At 42.9% G+C, this 14,839-nt stretch overlaps 1 protein-coding gene across 1 annotated transcript; it reads right to left on the bottom strand.

The window, feature by feature from the left end:
* Window positions 1–559: 559 nt before the first annotated feature.
* On the bottom strand, window positions 560–14,107 carry si:ch73-70k4.1 (uncharacterized). The gene is made up of 4 exons (XM_064955908.1): window positions 13,905–14,107; window positions 13,475–13,622; window positions 10,686–11,457; window positions 560–6,449 (listed from the first exon to the last, which is right to left on the bottom strand). Exons 3-4 carry the CDS (start codon window positions 10,892–10,894, stop codon window positions 6,377–6,379), a joined length of 282 nt encoding a protein of 93 aa, XP_064811980.1. The 5' UTR covers window positions 10,895–11,457; window positions 13,475–13,622; window positions 13,905–14,107; the 3' UTR covers window positions 560–6,376.
* Window positions 14,108–14,839: the final 732 nt, after the last annotated feature.

Genomic DNA, 14,839 nt, shown 5'->3' with positions numbered 1-14,839 from the left:
CGTGCAACTACTGGACTTGTAGCACCCACTTTGGTGATACCTCAGCAGCTCTGGGCACCGGAAAGCAACCACACACTTCACTGCTTCTCCCATTCCTCTCAAGCTTCAGGTGACTCCTCAATTGATGTTTTCAATAGACCAGGAACTAGCAGCCAGTTTAAACAAAAATTCTGGTACGGTGTCCTGATGCATCATTCAAACAAAAACAATTAGCTAGCTCGCTGGTTAGCTAGCCCTGCCAAAAATAGTTGACCTAACCAGCAGAAATATGCAATTAAACTCAATGTTATCAAAACAGCTGATTAAAAACCACACAAAAACTTACAAATAATGAAATATGTACAGTGCCTTGAGAATGTATTCATACCTCTTGACTTATTCAACATTTTGTTGTTACAGGCTGAATTCAAAATGTATTAAAACAAAAATAACCCATCTACAGTCGTGGCCAAAAGTTTTGAGAATGACACAAATATTAATTTTCAAAGTTTGCTGCTTCACTGTCTTTAGATATTTTTGTCAGATGTTACTATGAAATACTGAAGTATAATTACAAGCATTTCATAAGTGTCAAAGGCTTTTATTGACAATTACATGAAGTTGATGCAAAGAGTCAGTGTTTGCAGTGTTGACCCTTCTTTTTCAAGACCTCTGCAATCTGCCCTGGCATGCTGTCAATTAACTTATGGGCCACATCCTGACTGATGGCAGCCCATTCCTGCACAATCAATGCTTGGAGGTTGTCAGAATTTGTGGGGTTTTGTTTGTCCACCCGCCTCTTGAGGATTGACCACAAGTTCTCAATGGGATTAAGGTCTGGGGAGTTTCCTGGCCATGGACCCAAAATATCGATGTTTTGTTCCCCGAGCCACTTCGTTATCACCTTTGCCTTATGGCGAGGTGCTCCATCATGCAGGAAAAGGCATTGTTTGTCACCAAACTGTTCCTGGATGGTTTTGAGAAGTTGCTCTCAGAGGATGTGTTGGTACCATTCTTTATTCATGGCTGTGTTCTTAGGCAAAATTGTGAGCCCACTTCCTTGGCTGAGAAGCAACCCCACACATGAATGGTCTCAGGATGCTTTACTGTTGGCATGACACAGAACTGATGGTAGCGCTCACCTTGTCTTCTCCGGACAAGCTTTTTTCCGGATGCCCCAAACAATCGGAAAGGGGATTCATTAGAGAAAATTATTTTACCCCAGTCCTCAGCACTCCAATCCCTGTACCTTTTGCAGAATATCAGTCTGTCCTTGATGTATTTCCTGGAGAGAAGTGGCTTCTTGCTGCCCTACTTTACACTAGGCCACCCTCCAAAAGTCTTCACCTCACTGTGCGTGCAGATGCACTCACACCTGCCTGTCATTCCTGAGCAAGCTCTGTACTGGTGGTGCCCCGATCCCGCAGCTGAATCACCTTTAGGAGATGGTCCTGGCACTTGCTGGACTTTCTTGGGCGCCCTGAAGCCTTCTTCACAACAATTGAACCGCTCTCCTTGAAGTTCGTGATGATCCGATAAATGGTTGATTTAGGAATGTTTGCACATTAATTGAAAATGAACTGCAGAAATCTAATTTTTATAGTGCTGTGAAAAACTATTTGCCCCCTTTTCTCTACTTGTGCATATTTTTACACTGAATTATCAGATCTTCAACCAAAACCTAATATTAGCTCAAGGGAACCTGAGTGAACAATTACATACTTATTTCATAAACAGTTATGCAACACCCAATGCCCCTGTGTGAAAAAGTCATTGCCCCATACACTAACTGTTTGTGCCACCTACAGCTGCAAAGACTCCAACCAAACACTCCTGTAGTTGTTGATCAGTCTCTCACGTCGCTGTGGAGGAATTTTGGCCCACTCTTCCATGCAAAACTGCTTTAACTCAGCTACATTTGTGGGTTTTCAAGTATGCTCGGTTCAAGTCACATCTGAATTGTGATTAGGTCTGGACTTCGACTAAGCCATTCCAAAACTTCATATGTTGCTTTTTAGCTATTTTCATAGACTTAATTGTTTGTTTTTGATCATTGTCTTGCTGCATGACACAGCTGCGCTTCAACTTCAGCTCACAGACAGATGCCCTGACATTCTCTGATACAAAGCAGAATTCATGGCAGGTCGTTCAGGTCCTGAGGCAGCAAAGCATCCCCAAACCATCACACTACCACCCCTTTGCTTGACCGTTTGTATGAGGTTCTTACTGTGGAATGCAGTGTTTGGTTTTAGCCAGGCATAATGGGACCCATCTCATCCAAAAAGTGATACTTTTGAATCATCTGTCCATAGAACATTCTTCCAGGAGTCGTGATGATCATCCAGGTGCTTTCTGGCAAACTTGAGTCAACTTTTTGGACGGGTCCCATTTATGCCTGGCAAAAACAAAACCTATAACTAGGCCACTCAGGAACATTCACTGTTTTCTTGGTAAGCAACTCCCGTGAAGAGTTGGCCTTGTGTTTTAGGTTATTGTCTTGCTGAAAGGTGAATTCATCTCCCAGTGTGTTGGAAAGAAGACAACCAGGTTTTCCTCTACGATTTTACATGTGCTTAGCTCCATTCCGTATATTTTTATCCTGAAAAACTCTATGCATGAAAATATGGAGAGTGGTATTCAGTAATGTGTTGCATTGGATTTGCACTTTGTATTCAGGACAAAAAGTGAATTGTGAATTGATTTGTCACATTTTTTGCAGCATTACTTTAGTGCCTTTTTGCAAACAGGATGCATGTTTTGGATTTTTTTAAATGCTGTAACAGTCTTCCGTCTTCTCACTCTGTCAATTAGGTTGGCATTGCGGAGTAACTACAATGTTGTTGATCCAACTTCAGGAGAAAACTATCACAGCTATTAAACTCTGAAACTGTTGTAAAGTCACCGTTGGCTTCATGGTGAAATCCCGGAGCGGTTTTCTTCCTCGCCGGCAACTGAGATAGGAAGGACACCTGTATCTTTGTAGTGACTGGGTGTATTGAAACACCACCCAAAGTGTAATTATATCGAACAAAAATAAACGCAACATGCAATATATTGGTCACATGTATCATGAACTGAAATAAAAAATCCCAGATATTTTCCATACACACAAAATGCTTAAACGTTTGTCAAAAATGTCTTTCTATCCCTGTTAGTGAGCATTTCTCCTTTGCCAAGATAATCAATCCACCTGACAGGTGTGGCATATCAAGAAGCTGATTAAACAGCATGATCATTACACAGGTGCACCTTGTGCTGGGGACAATAAAATGCTACTCTGAAATGTGCAGTTGTGTATCACAACATAATGCCACAGATGTCTGAAGTTGAGGGAGCGTACAATTGGCATGCTGACTGCTGGAATGTCCACCAGAACTGTTACCAGAGAATTTAATGTTCATTTCTCTACCACAGTGTCGTTTCAGAGAATTTGGCAGTACATCCAACCACCCTGACAACCGCAGACCACGTGCAACCACGCTAGCCCAGGACCTCCACCTCTGGCTTCATCTGCAGGATTGTCTGAGACCAGCCACCCGGACAGCTGATGAAACTGGGTTTGCACAACCAAATAATTTCTGCACAGATAGTCTCAGGGAAGCTCATCTGTGTGCTCCCAGTCCTCACCAGTGTTTTGATCTGACTGTAGTTCAACATAACGGACTTCAATGGGCAAATGCTCACTTTCGATGGACACTGGCACGCTGGAGAAGTGTGCTCGTCATTGATGAATCCTGGTTTCAACTGTACTGGACAGATGGCAGACAGCGTGTATAGCATCGTGCGGGCGAACGGTTTGCTGATATCAATGTTGTGAACAGTTTTTCCATGTTCTGCATACTAACCAAACATGTTACCCATTGAGAATGTTTGGGATGCTCTGGATCAACGTGTACGACGGCATGTTCCAGTTCCCGCCAATATCCAGCAACTTCGCACAGCCGTTGAAGAGGAGTGGGACAACATTCCACAGGCTACAATCAACAGCCTGATCAACTCTATGTGAAGATGTCGCACAGCAAGAAGCAAATGATGGTCACACCAGATACTGACTGGTTTTCTGATCCACGCCCCTGCCTTTTTTTTTTATAAGGTATTTGTGGCCAACACACAGTGTATTAGGGAAATTAATCAGACCCCTTGACTTTTTCACATTTTTGTTACGTTAAAGAATTATTCTAACATGGATTAGATAACCATTTTTTCTCAGCAATCTACACACAATACCCCATAATGACAAAGCAAAAATGTTTTTAGAATTTTTTGTAGAAAATAAGAAACATACCTTATTTACATAGGTATTCAGGCCCTTTGCTATGAGACTCGAAATTGAGCTCAGGTGCATCCTGTTTCAGGATCGAGGGAAAGATGAACAGAGCAAACTACATTGAAATCCTTGATGAAAACCTGTTCCGGAGCGCTCAGGACTGGGGCGAAGGTTCAGCTTCCAAAAGGACAACTACTGTAAGCACATAGCCAAGACAACTCAGGAGTGGCTTCGGCACAAGTCTCTGAATGTCCTCAAGTGGCCCAGCCAGAGCCCGGACTTGAACCCGATCGAACATCTCTCGAGAGACCTAAAATTAGCTGTGCAGCGATGCTCCCAATCCAACCTGACAGAGCTTGAGAGTATCTGCAGAGAATGGGAGAAACTCCCCAAATACAGGTGTGCCAAGATTGTAGCATCACACCTAAGACTCGAGGCTGTAATTGCTGCCAAAGGTGCTTCAACAAAGTGCTGAGTAAAGGGTCTGAATAGTTATGTAAATATGATCCGTTTTTATTTGTAATATTTGCAAAAATTTCTAAACCTGTTTTTGCTTTGTCATTATGGGGTATTGTGTGAAGACTGATGGAAAAAGAAAACATTTAAACCATTTTAGAATATGGCTATAACTTAATGTGGAAAAAGTCAAGGGGTCTGAATACTTTCTAAATGCACTGTATGCATATCTATATTCCCAGTAATGTGAATTCCATAGATTAGGGCCTAATTTATTTATTTGAATTGACTGATTTCCTTATATGAACTGAAACTCAGTAAAATCTTTAAAAATGTTGCCTTTATATTTTTGTTCAGTGTAATAACTTCACCATGCTCAAAGGGATATTCAATATCTGCTTTTATCCATCGACCGATAGGTGTCCTTCTTTGCGAGGTATTGGAAATCCTCCCTGGTCCTTGTGGTTGAATCTGTGTTTGAAATTCACTGCTTGACTGAGGGACCTGACAGATAAGTGTTTAATTTGATTTGTGTGTGTGGGGTACAGAGATGGGGTCGTCATTTAAAAATCTAATTAAACACTTTTTTGCACACAAAGTGAGTCCATGCAAGTTAAGTTACTTGTTAAGCACATTTTTACTCTTGAACTTATTTAGGCTTGCCATAACAAAGGGGTTGAATAATTATTGACTGAAGACATTTCAGATTTTCATTAATTTGTCAAATAAAATAAACAAACAGAATTCCAGTTATGGGGTATTGTGACATTATGGGGTGTTGAGTGTAGGCCAGTGACGACATATGTCAATTGAATCCATTTTAAATTCAGGCTGTAACACAAAATGTGGAAAAGGTAAAGAGGTGTGAAGACTTTCTGAAGGCAGTATTTACAGGAGCTCTCTGCTTAGGCTACCAGGGCGCCATGGCAACTACTTCTACAGGGTACACTTCCTACTTTTCTCCTCGCTTTGGCCACCAGTCCACCCATTATACGTTTGTTGACTTGAATGGGGACGCCCGTTCTATTCATTCTATTTCTATGGCAGCATATGCAGTTAGGAGCGGAGGAGAGAACAAAATGTGTATCTGAATGAAGCAATATGGGACCCATCAGAGATTGTTCCCAACCATAGCGATGAGAAGTGGTACACCTCATAAATGCTTAGTGGCAGGTGTGCCCTCTATCCATCTCTATGATTCCAACCTTGTAGTGCATGATGATAGGTTGGTGGGAAGGGGCGGAGGTGGGACAGTAAGTCAGTAAATCTTACAAAGGGTAAAGGCGGGTTTTTTGCTCCAGCCAACAGTAACACAAGATTCTACAAATTAAACCCATGACTGAAGACTAGATGATCAGTCGAATCACATACTGTATTTTACCGTTGTTTGGACCCACCGTCCATCACAGGGGGATAGATACCACTGGAGTTTGAATCAAAACGACCAACTAGCCAAACAACAGGGTGAGTGGAGTGAAACTAACTCCTCATTAGAGCACACTGTAGCAAAATGTTTTGTGACGGATGGCAAAAACAAGCATTTCCGATAGCACCTCCCCAATTCAGTCCATTTTCTTCTGTTTTGTGCACGACCCAAATGTGGTACAACAGCCACCTGGCTGTCCTTCCAGACCTCCATCCATCCTTGGTGTCAGAAGAAGACTCTGTGGACTATCACCAGGTCATGTCGAGGGTCATCTCCGACAGACACTTGGCCAGGTGGCTGTCACAGTCCATCTGAGTGAACCTGGAGAGATGGATGGACAGCATTTCAGTCATTTGTCTTTTATCAACCCAGGTGGTTCAAATCTCTTTCCACAGGAGAAATCTGTCCCAAGAAGGCAGCAATCAAATATTTCTTACAGAAAAAAAAGTAACAATTCGAGGCCTACTTTAAAACGGCAGTCTATAATCATAACCGCCAATGTAGTACCTTCAATGATCACAACATTCATCGCATGTATTGTATCGATATGATGCTCAAGCTCGACACAACTGTCGACTGCACTGAAAGTGCACTGAATCTGGATGGATGGATGGGTGTGTGGATGGAACAGACATCTTTTCAGTGTCTCTTCTTGAGCTTCAGTGCTTTCAGCTTATTAACTTCAGATTGCTACTGCTGCTCTCCTGCTCGGCCCGCTCGCACAGTGTGTGTCTCGTACTTTTTACTTGCCCTGTTTTAAAGGCCTACTGAGATTTACTCTCAGTATCTCTCGCTCCCTCTCGATCACTCTTTCTGCATCTCTCTCTCTATGTCATTCTGCTGGAGGGTAATGCGCGGGCAGAGTCCTCTCCAGGAGAGAGACTGAGAAAGAAGAAATTGGAGCAGAGTTATTTTGCTCCAAATCATGTACTTTCTAAGAACGCTTGCCACCCGTACCCTCCTGCACTCATGCACACTAAACACACACGACGGATAAATGCCGTTATAGAAAAAAGCTCTTCATATTTCTAAACGAGAGATAAGAGACCCCTCTCTCTTCCCCCTTCTAGGTCATTATCCTCTTCCTTCTATCTCTCCATACAGAGGAAGCCATTGTTCCTGCTAGTCCAGCCAAGAGAGAGAGAGAGATATAGTTGGGAGGGGAGTACAGCGGGGTTGTGTGGCCGAGCCAAGGTACACAGAGCTGGCTAGGGGAGCAGACCATGATGCGGGGCCAGGCCCTGGCCAACACAAAGGCCGGCCCTGAGCCCTGCTTTTTAGCCCCGTCATTCATTCACTCCTCCTCTACCTCACTTAAAACGGCCTGTCTTTTTTGACCCATTTCAATTAATGATTTACTGTGTACTTTTCTTCAACCCACTTCCTTTCCACTGTTTACATGCAAACTCAGCATGGTCCGCTATACAATCAAGGATGTAAAGGATCTACATTTTAAAATTCTGTCTAGGATGTATATCCTAGAGCTACATTTTTAAATGCCCTGCATATGTGAAAGAATGGAATCCATACAGTCAATGGACCTTGGATTTGTCAGACACCAAGGTTTTACCTCTGCAGAAGAGCAGCCAACTACCATTGAATTTGAGTATGTAGGAAGGAAAGTAGTTTAAGGCAGCAGGCATATGGGAAAGAGAGAGAGCAGATGAGTGTGCTGAATACAGAGTAGAGGTTGACCGATTATGATTTTTTTTAAACCGATTATTGGAGGACCAAAAAAGCCACTACCGATTAATCGGACAATTTTTTGCTTTTATTTGTAATAATTACAACAATACTGAATGAACAGTTATTTTAAGTTAATATACAGTGGGGCAAAAAAGTATTTAGTCAGCCACCAATTGTGCAAGTTCTCCCTCTTAAAAAGCTGAGAGAGGTCTGTAATTTTCATCATAGGTACACTTCAACTATGACAGACAAAATGAGAAGAAAAAAAATCCAGAAAATCACATTGTAGGATTTTTAATGAATTTATTTGCAAATTATGGTGGAAAATAAGTATTTGGTCAATAACAAAAGTTTTTCTCAATACTTTGTTACATACCCTTTGTTAGCAATGTCAGAGGTCAAACGTTTTCTGTAAGTCTTTTCACACACTGTTGCTGGTATTTTGGCCCATTCCTCCATGCAGATCTCCTCAAGAGCAGTGATGTTTTGAGACTGTTGCTGGGCAACACGGACTTTCAACTCCCTCCAAAGATTTTCTATGGGGTTGAGATCTGGAAACTGGCTAGGCCATTCCAGGACCTTGAAATGCTTCTTACGAAGCCAATCCTTCGTTGCCCGGGAGGTGTGTTTGGGATCATTGTCATGCTGAAAGACCCAGCCACGTTTCATCTTCAATGCCCTTGCTGATGGAAGGTGGTTTTCACTCAAAATCTCACGATACATGGCCCCATTCATTCTTTCCTTTACACGGATCAGTCGTCCTGGTCCCTTTGCAGAAAAACAGCCCCAAAGCATGATGTTTCCACCCCCATGCTTCACAGTAGGTATGGTGTTCTTTGGATGCAACTCAGCATTCTTTGTCCTCCAAACACGACGAGTTGAGTTTTTACCAAAAAGTTATATTTTGGTTTCATCTGACCATATGACATTTTCCCAATCTTCTTCTGGATCATCCAAATGCTCTCTAGCAAACTTCAGACGGAGCAGGACATGTACTGGCTTAAGCAGGGGGACACGTCTGGCACTGCAGGATTTGAGTTCCTGGCGGCATAGTGTGTTACTCATGGTAGACTTTGGTCCCAGCTCTCTGCAGGTCATTCACTAGGTCCCCCTGTGTGGTTCTGGGATTTTTGCTCACCGTTCTTGTGATCATTTTGACCCCACGGGGTGAGATCTTGCGTAGAGCCCCAGATCAAGGGAGATTATCAGTGGTCTTGTATGTCTTCCATTTCCTAATAATTGCTCCCACAGTTGATTTCTTCAAACCAAGTTGCTTACCTGTTGCAGATTCAGTCTTCCCAGCCTGATGCAGGTCTACAATTTTGTTTCTGGTGTACTTTGACAGCTCTTTGGTCTTGGCCATAGTGGAGTTTGGAGTGTGACTGTTTGAGGTTGTGGACAGGTGTCTTTTATACTAGTAACAAATTCAAACAGGTGCCATTAATACAGGTAACAAGTGGAGGACAGAGGAGCCTCTTAAAGAAGAAGTTACAGGTCTGTGAGAGCCAGAAATCTTGCTTGTTTGTAATTGACCAAATACTTATTTTCCACCATAATTTGCAAATAAATTCATTAAAAATCCTACAATGTGATTTTCTGGATTTTTTTTCTCATTTTGTCTGTCATAGTTGAAGTGAACCTATGATGAAAATTACAGGCCTCATCTTTTTAAGTGGGAGAACTTGCACAATTGGTGGCTGACTAAATACTTTTTTGCCCCACTGTAATACATCAATAAAATCAATTTAGCCTCAAATAAATAATGAAACATGTTCAATTTGGTTTAAATAATGCAAAAACAAAGTGTTGGAGAAGAAAGTAAAAGTGCAATATGTGCCATGTAAGAAAGCTAACGTTTAAGTTCCTTGCTCAGAACATATGAAAGTTGGTGGTTCCTTTTAACATCAGTCTTCAATATTCCCAGGTAAGAAGTTTTAGGTTGTAGTTATAGGAATTATAGGACTATTTCTCTCTATACCATTTGTATTTCATTAACCTTTGACTATTGGATGTTCTTATTAGGCACTTTAGTATTGCCAGTGTAACAGTTTGGCTTCTGTCCCTCTCCTCGCTCCTCCCTGGGCTCAAACCAGGAACACAACGACAACAGCCACCCTCGAAGCAGCGTTACCCATGCAGAGCAAGGGAAACAACCACTCCAAGGCTCAGAGCGAGCGAGTGACATTTGAAATGCTATTAACTAGCCAGCCATTTCACTTCGGTAACACCAGCCTCATCACCAACCTCATCTCGGGAGTTGATCGGCTTGAAGTCAAACAGCGTAATGCTTGACGCACGAAAGTGCTGTTTGAATGAATGTTTACATGCCTGCTTCTGCCTACCACCGCTCAGTCAGATACTTAGATACTTGTATGCTCAGTCAGATTATACGCATGACACGCTAGATAATATCTAGTAACATCAACCATGTGTAGTTAACTAGTGATTATGATTGATTGATTTTTATAAGATAGGTTTAATGCTAGCTAGCGGCCTACTGCATTCGCGTAACAGGCAGTCTCCTTGTGGAGTGCAACAAGAGGCAGGTCGTTATTGTGTTGGACTAGTTAACTGTAAGGTTGCAAGATTGGATCCCGAGTGAAAATCTGTCGTTCTGCCCCTGAACGAGGCAGTTAACCCACCGTTCCTAGGCCGTCATTGAAAATAAGAATGTGTTCTTAACTGACTTGCCTTGTTAAATAAAGATGTAAAAAATAAAATAAAATAAAAAAATCGGCAAAATCGGCGTCCAAAAATACAGATTTCCGATTGTTATGAAAACTTGAAATCGGCACTAATTAATTGGCCATTCCGATTAATCGGTTGACCTCTAATACAGAGGGGTTGAAGAGGCAGGCAGCCCTAACTTACCCAGCTGGAAACGGCACCAGGCACATGGGGCAGCTCTGCATTGCCCTTCCTCCTCCTCCTTTGCCAGCAACCCAATCAGCTCTGCCCATCCCAGACAACCCTTCCTCCCTTTTCTCCCCCTCCGCCTCCTCCATGGGAGCAGCAGTGAAGCTGTCAGAGGTAGAGGACGTGGCATCCACCTGGTTTGCAGGTAGCTGCAGCCTCTTCATCCCCCTCTTCTCGCCCTCCTCTCCTCCTCCTCCACCCTTTCTTGCTTCTGATGGTAATGATGATTCTCCGTTCCCTGCTCTGATGAATAGCTGAGAAGTAGAGGGGTGACTCTCCTTCTCTCCTCCTGGTCGCCTGGCTGTAGGCTGGGGTCTGGCCGCTGCCGTGTTTTGCCCTCCTTCCCCTTGTTTTGTGTCCTTTCTGGATGACACTCCCCCTCCACTCCATGGGCCTCCCCTTCCGTAGCTAGAAGGCACTTGGGCTCCCAGACTTGGTGGTCTGGGGCGGCCAGTACCACTACTACTGGTCCCCTCTCCGGGCCCCTCGAGACAGGGAGCAGACTTCGAAGGAGGGCCATTGATGGTGGATGTTGTCTGACTAGTCGGTACTGGGACTGGGAGGAGAGTCTTTTCCAGCCCAGGAGAAGGACTGAGAGGAGAGTCTGGGGTGGAACAGTGTGGGGCCGTGGGAGTACTCAGAGGAGAGGAGGAGAGGAGGGCAAGGGAGTCATGTCCTCACTGAGGCTACACCATCTCCATTCAATCTGCTGGTCTACATTAGAGCTCTGAAACACAGAGAAAGACCGAGAGAGAGAGAGAAAGAAAAGGGGAAATGTGTGGGGGGTGGGTTTGACAGAAAGAAAGGAGAGGCAGAAAGAGAGGGTGAGTGAAATGATAGGGAGATGAGAGCAATAGAAAGGAGGGAGAATGGGAAGGAGAGAGCCAGAGAGTGGGGGCATGAGTAACTTTGTCCTCATCAAGCAGGGCCCTTGAGATCCTCTCAAATGTGACTAAGTCTAATGTGTCCAAATACGTAATAAGGAAGGACTGGGAGTGTTAAAAGAAAAGGTGACGCTAGCCTTGGAGTTGCTCGCCCAGCGGCACATCACATATAATTTTATCCAGTCTTTGGTCTGGGCCATATGTTTGTCATTTAGGGGCTTAGTTTGCTCCTTTAGCTGGTAGCTAGCAGGGCTTTTCTAAGAGAAGCCCACTGGAGTCAATTATTCAGCAAATGCAAGGTTGCATCAGCTACCTGTCAAAGTGATTGGTTCATGTGGCGTGCGTGGCCCAGAACTGCCACTGTCTGACCGGAGCTCTGAGAGCCAGCGCCAGCCAGCAGGCTATAGCCGTCTGGGAGGTCAACAGTGACCACCATTTTAGTCAGCTCAGCAGTACTCAACGACACATTGTTTTTCTCCTCTACTGGTCTAGTGCAGAGTGCTGTTCAAAAACAGCTGTTGTATGTGAGAGAAATTTCAATTTTCTGAGATATTCTCTGTTTAGTCCTGCATGGTACAAGGTGGAATTTGCACAACAGTGGTGGTTGAGAGTTGAGAAATCATCGCTAACCAGGTTTTCATCCAACGTTTTTATTTGAGTAAAGTATATGCCGGATAAAAAAATGTCACGACAAGCCTGATAGAAACCAATTGGTAAACTGTCCAAATGGGATAGGAGGGCAAGGGAGTAATGTCCCCAAAGGCTACATCATCTCCATTCACTCTGCTGGCAAGCTGATCACTTCAATTAGCAATGTTAGCAAGCTCATCTGGCTAACTACAATCTTATTGGTTGAAGAATTGTTCTGACTTCAAAAGCACTTGAACACAATCATGGTTGGACGTTCGACTTCCCATGAGCACGTGAAGCCAGCATAAATTAGGCTACAGATGAAATAAGTTATGATGAACTTCACAGGGTGGTGAAAGTGCACAGTGATGAGCTTGATGCTCCTTTCCAATAAATATTGAGGATCTTATTCTGGTGACATGATGATGACGCTTGGCTGCCATTTGACAGATCAAAATAGTCTCGCTCTTATACATAATAATCTCAATGTAGACTAGACAATCCGAACACTCTACCCGCATTGTATCTGCGAGCTGTTAGCTAGGGCACAAGTGCCAAGTCCAGAGTAGGCACATATGCTATTTACCACAACCGTTTTTGTGACAAAACTACAGGCACATTTGAAAATGCAATGGAAACACATTGAAATTTATATTTTTATTCTAAGCGAAAAGGGTACATTTGACGTGCACTTCGTCAAGCATTGCTTTTTTTATCCATAAGTCAGTTTGATGGAAACACCACAGATGGGAAAATGCATATTTCTTTATGAAGATTTTTATTTTTGCATGAAAATCTGTCTCCAATTGGATGGAGAATTATCTACTTTATAGTGGGATTGCTAACTTTGTAAATAAAAGCTTTTGTTCAAGCCATACAACGCGCTACATTAAATTATTGTTATTATTATTTTTTACTTTTATTTAACCAGGCAAGTCAGTTAAGAACAAATTCTTATTTTCAATAACAGCCTGGGAACAGTGGGTTAACTGCCTGTTCAGGGGCAGAATGACAGATTTGTACCTTGTCAGTTTGGGGGTTTGAGCTCACAACCTTCCGGTTACTAGTCCAACGCTCTAACCACTAGGCTACCCTGCTGCCCCAAATAAAGGTCTAGATTTAAGGCGATGACCAGTTGATTAGTACAATCTATTACTGATTGGTAGAAACAAAGTCCTGCGCCAACACAACTATTGAGATGCATCCACACTCTTGGGATTGCTAACTCACCAGTGTGGAAGCTGTTGGAAGGTCAGGGACTGGGTCCCAGGGGTGAGCGTCAAGACAGGGAAGAGCAGAACTCAGAGTCAGGGCCCAGAGACTCTCAACTGCAGCCAGGTCACCTCTGGACCACCACGTCTCTGTAGGGACCACAGGTCTACAGAACACAGAAATATGACTAGTAAAGAAAACACGAGCAATTATGTTTCTTCATTTAATATGGACATGTCTATGAGAACCAACCACTATCTATGTGAAATGAAGACAATGCATTGCAATCAAGGAAGACACGATCTTCTTGTCACCACAACACAGAGTAATTGTTGAAGCTAATGTTCAATCTGGGTATCAGTTATACATATTCTGTATTGCAATATAAACAAGAGTAAATCGTGATAGGGGGGAGCTAGACAGATGGCTAGCGTGACTGCTCGCATACCTCGTTGAACGCAAGCTTTTAATCGACGCACTGGAACTTTCGTTGTTCTTTATCAGCGTGTTCCTGAAAAATATATCAGTTAGGGGCTCCTCGATAGACAATTTCTTTCTTTTTAGTTTTGACTTTGGGCATTTCTCAGCCATATCTCTCTAGTCTGCCACAGTTATACTTTTCGCGGCATTGACCGAACAGCACAGACTTCCGTGTTTGTGTGATGACGTCAGTGCGCAGGAACACTCGTCGGGTGAAACATGCAAGTGGGTCTCCGACACCGGATAAAAAGTCGCAGATTGAAAGTTATTTGGAACATTGTAACCAGCCGGCAAACTCGATGGTTCAAATGTTTACCAGCAAAGCTTGCTCCTCAACACAAATAAAGTGAGCCAATTTGCTTTGCAGAATACTAACCAACATATTGCATTCACAATATCGGCCACTGGGAAATGTACATTTATAATTTTTATATCAACTCCAATTAGTTACAGTTTATGAACTTTCTGCAATTGTATAGTTCATATGCTTCTCTCTTGATGTCATTCCTAGGTTTATAAAATATGTTGTTGTCATTCTCAAGTGTAGTTATTTGTACAATAACTAACAGTAAGTAAGAAAGGATCATTTTTACTTTACAATGATATACAGGAAAAAGCTATATGCTTTTAATTCTTCTTGACTTTATTATTGTACCACACTGCAGTCAGCGGTGTAGGTCACTAAGGGCCAATGCAAGGGTTGAGTTATGCAATGGCCACTGTAGCCTGTTATTATACTGTCATCCTAGAACACAGAACTAGGTGGTGGAAAGTTGAAGTCATATAATAGTGGGACTTTCTAAGCTAAGCTTTGAGACAAAAGCGAGGACGAACAGAAAGAACAGCTATGGGGGTTATGTAATGGAAAAGACAAGGAAAAAAGCTTAAAGGATGGAAGGAAAA

This window comes from Oncorhynchus masou, chromosome 33, assembly GCF_036934945.1.
Source record: "Oncorhynchus masou masou isolate Uvic2021 chromosome 33, UVic_Omas_1.1, whole genome shotgun sequence".
Lineage (NCBI taxonomy): Eukaryota > Metazoa > Chordata > Actinopteri > Salmoniformes > Salmonidae > Oncorhynchus > Oncorhynchus masou.
The sequence above is the reverse complement of the archived record's forward strand: the minus strand, read 5'-3'. Positions and strand labels throughout refer to the sequence as shown.

Coding starts and splice junctions, on each gene's coding strand:
- si:ch73-70k4.1 (XM_064955908.1), bottom strand. CDS start 10,894: ATGAAGAGGCTGCAGCTACCTGCAAACCAGGTGGATGCCACGTCCTCT. Junction 6,450..10,685: donor CTGGTGCCGTTTCCAGCTGG/GTAAGTTAGGGC, acceptor CCATCTCTCCAG/GTTCACTCAGATGGACTGTG.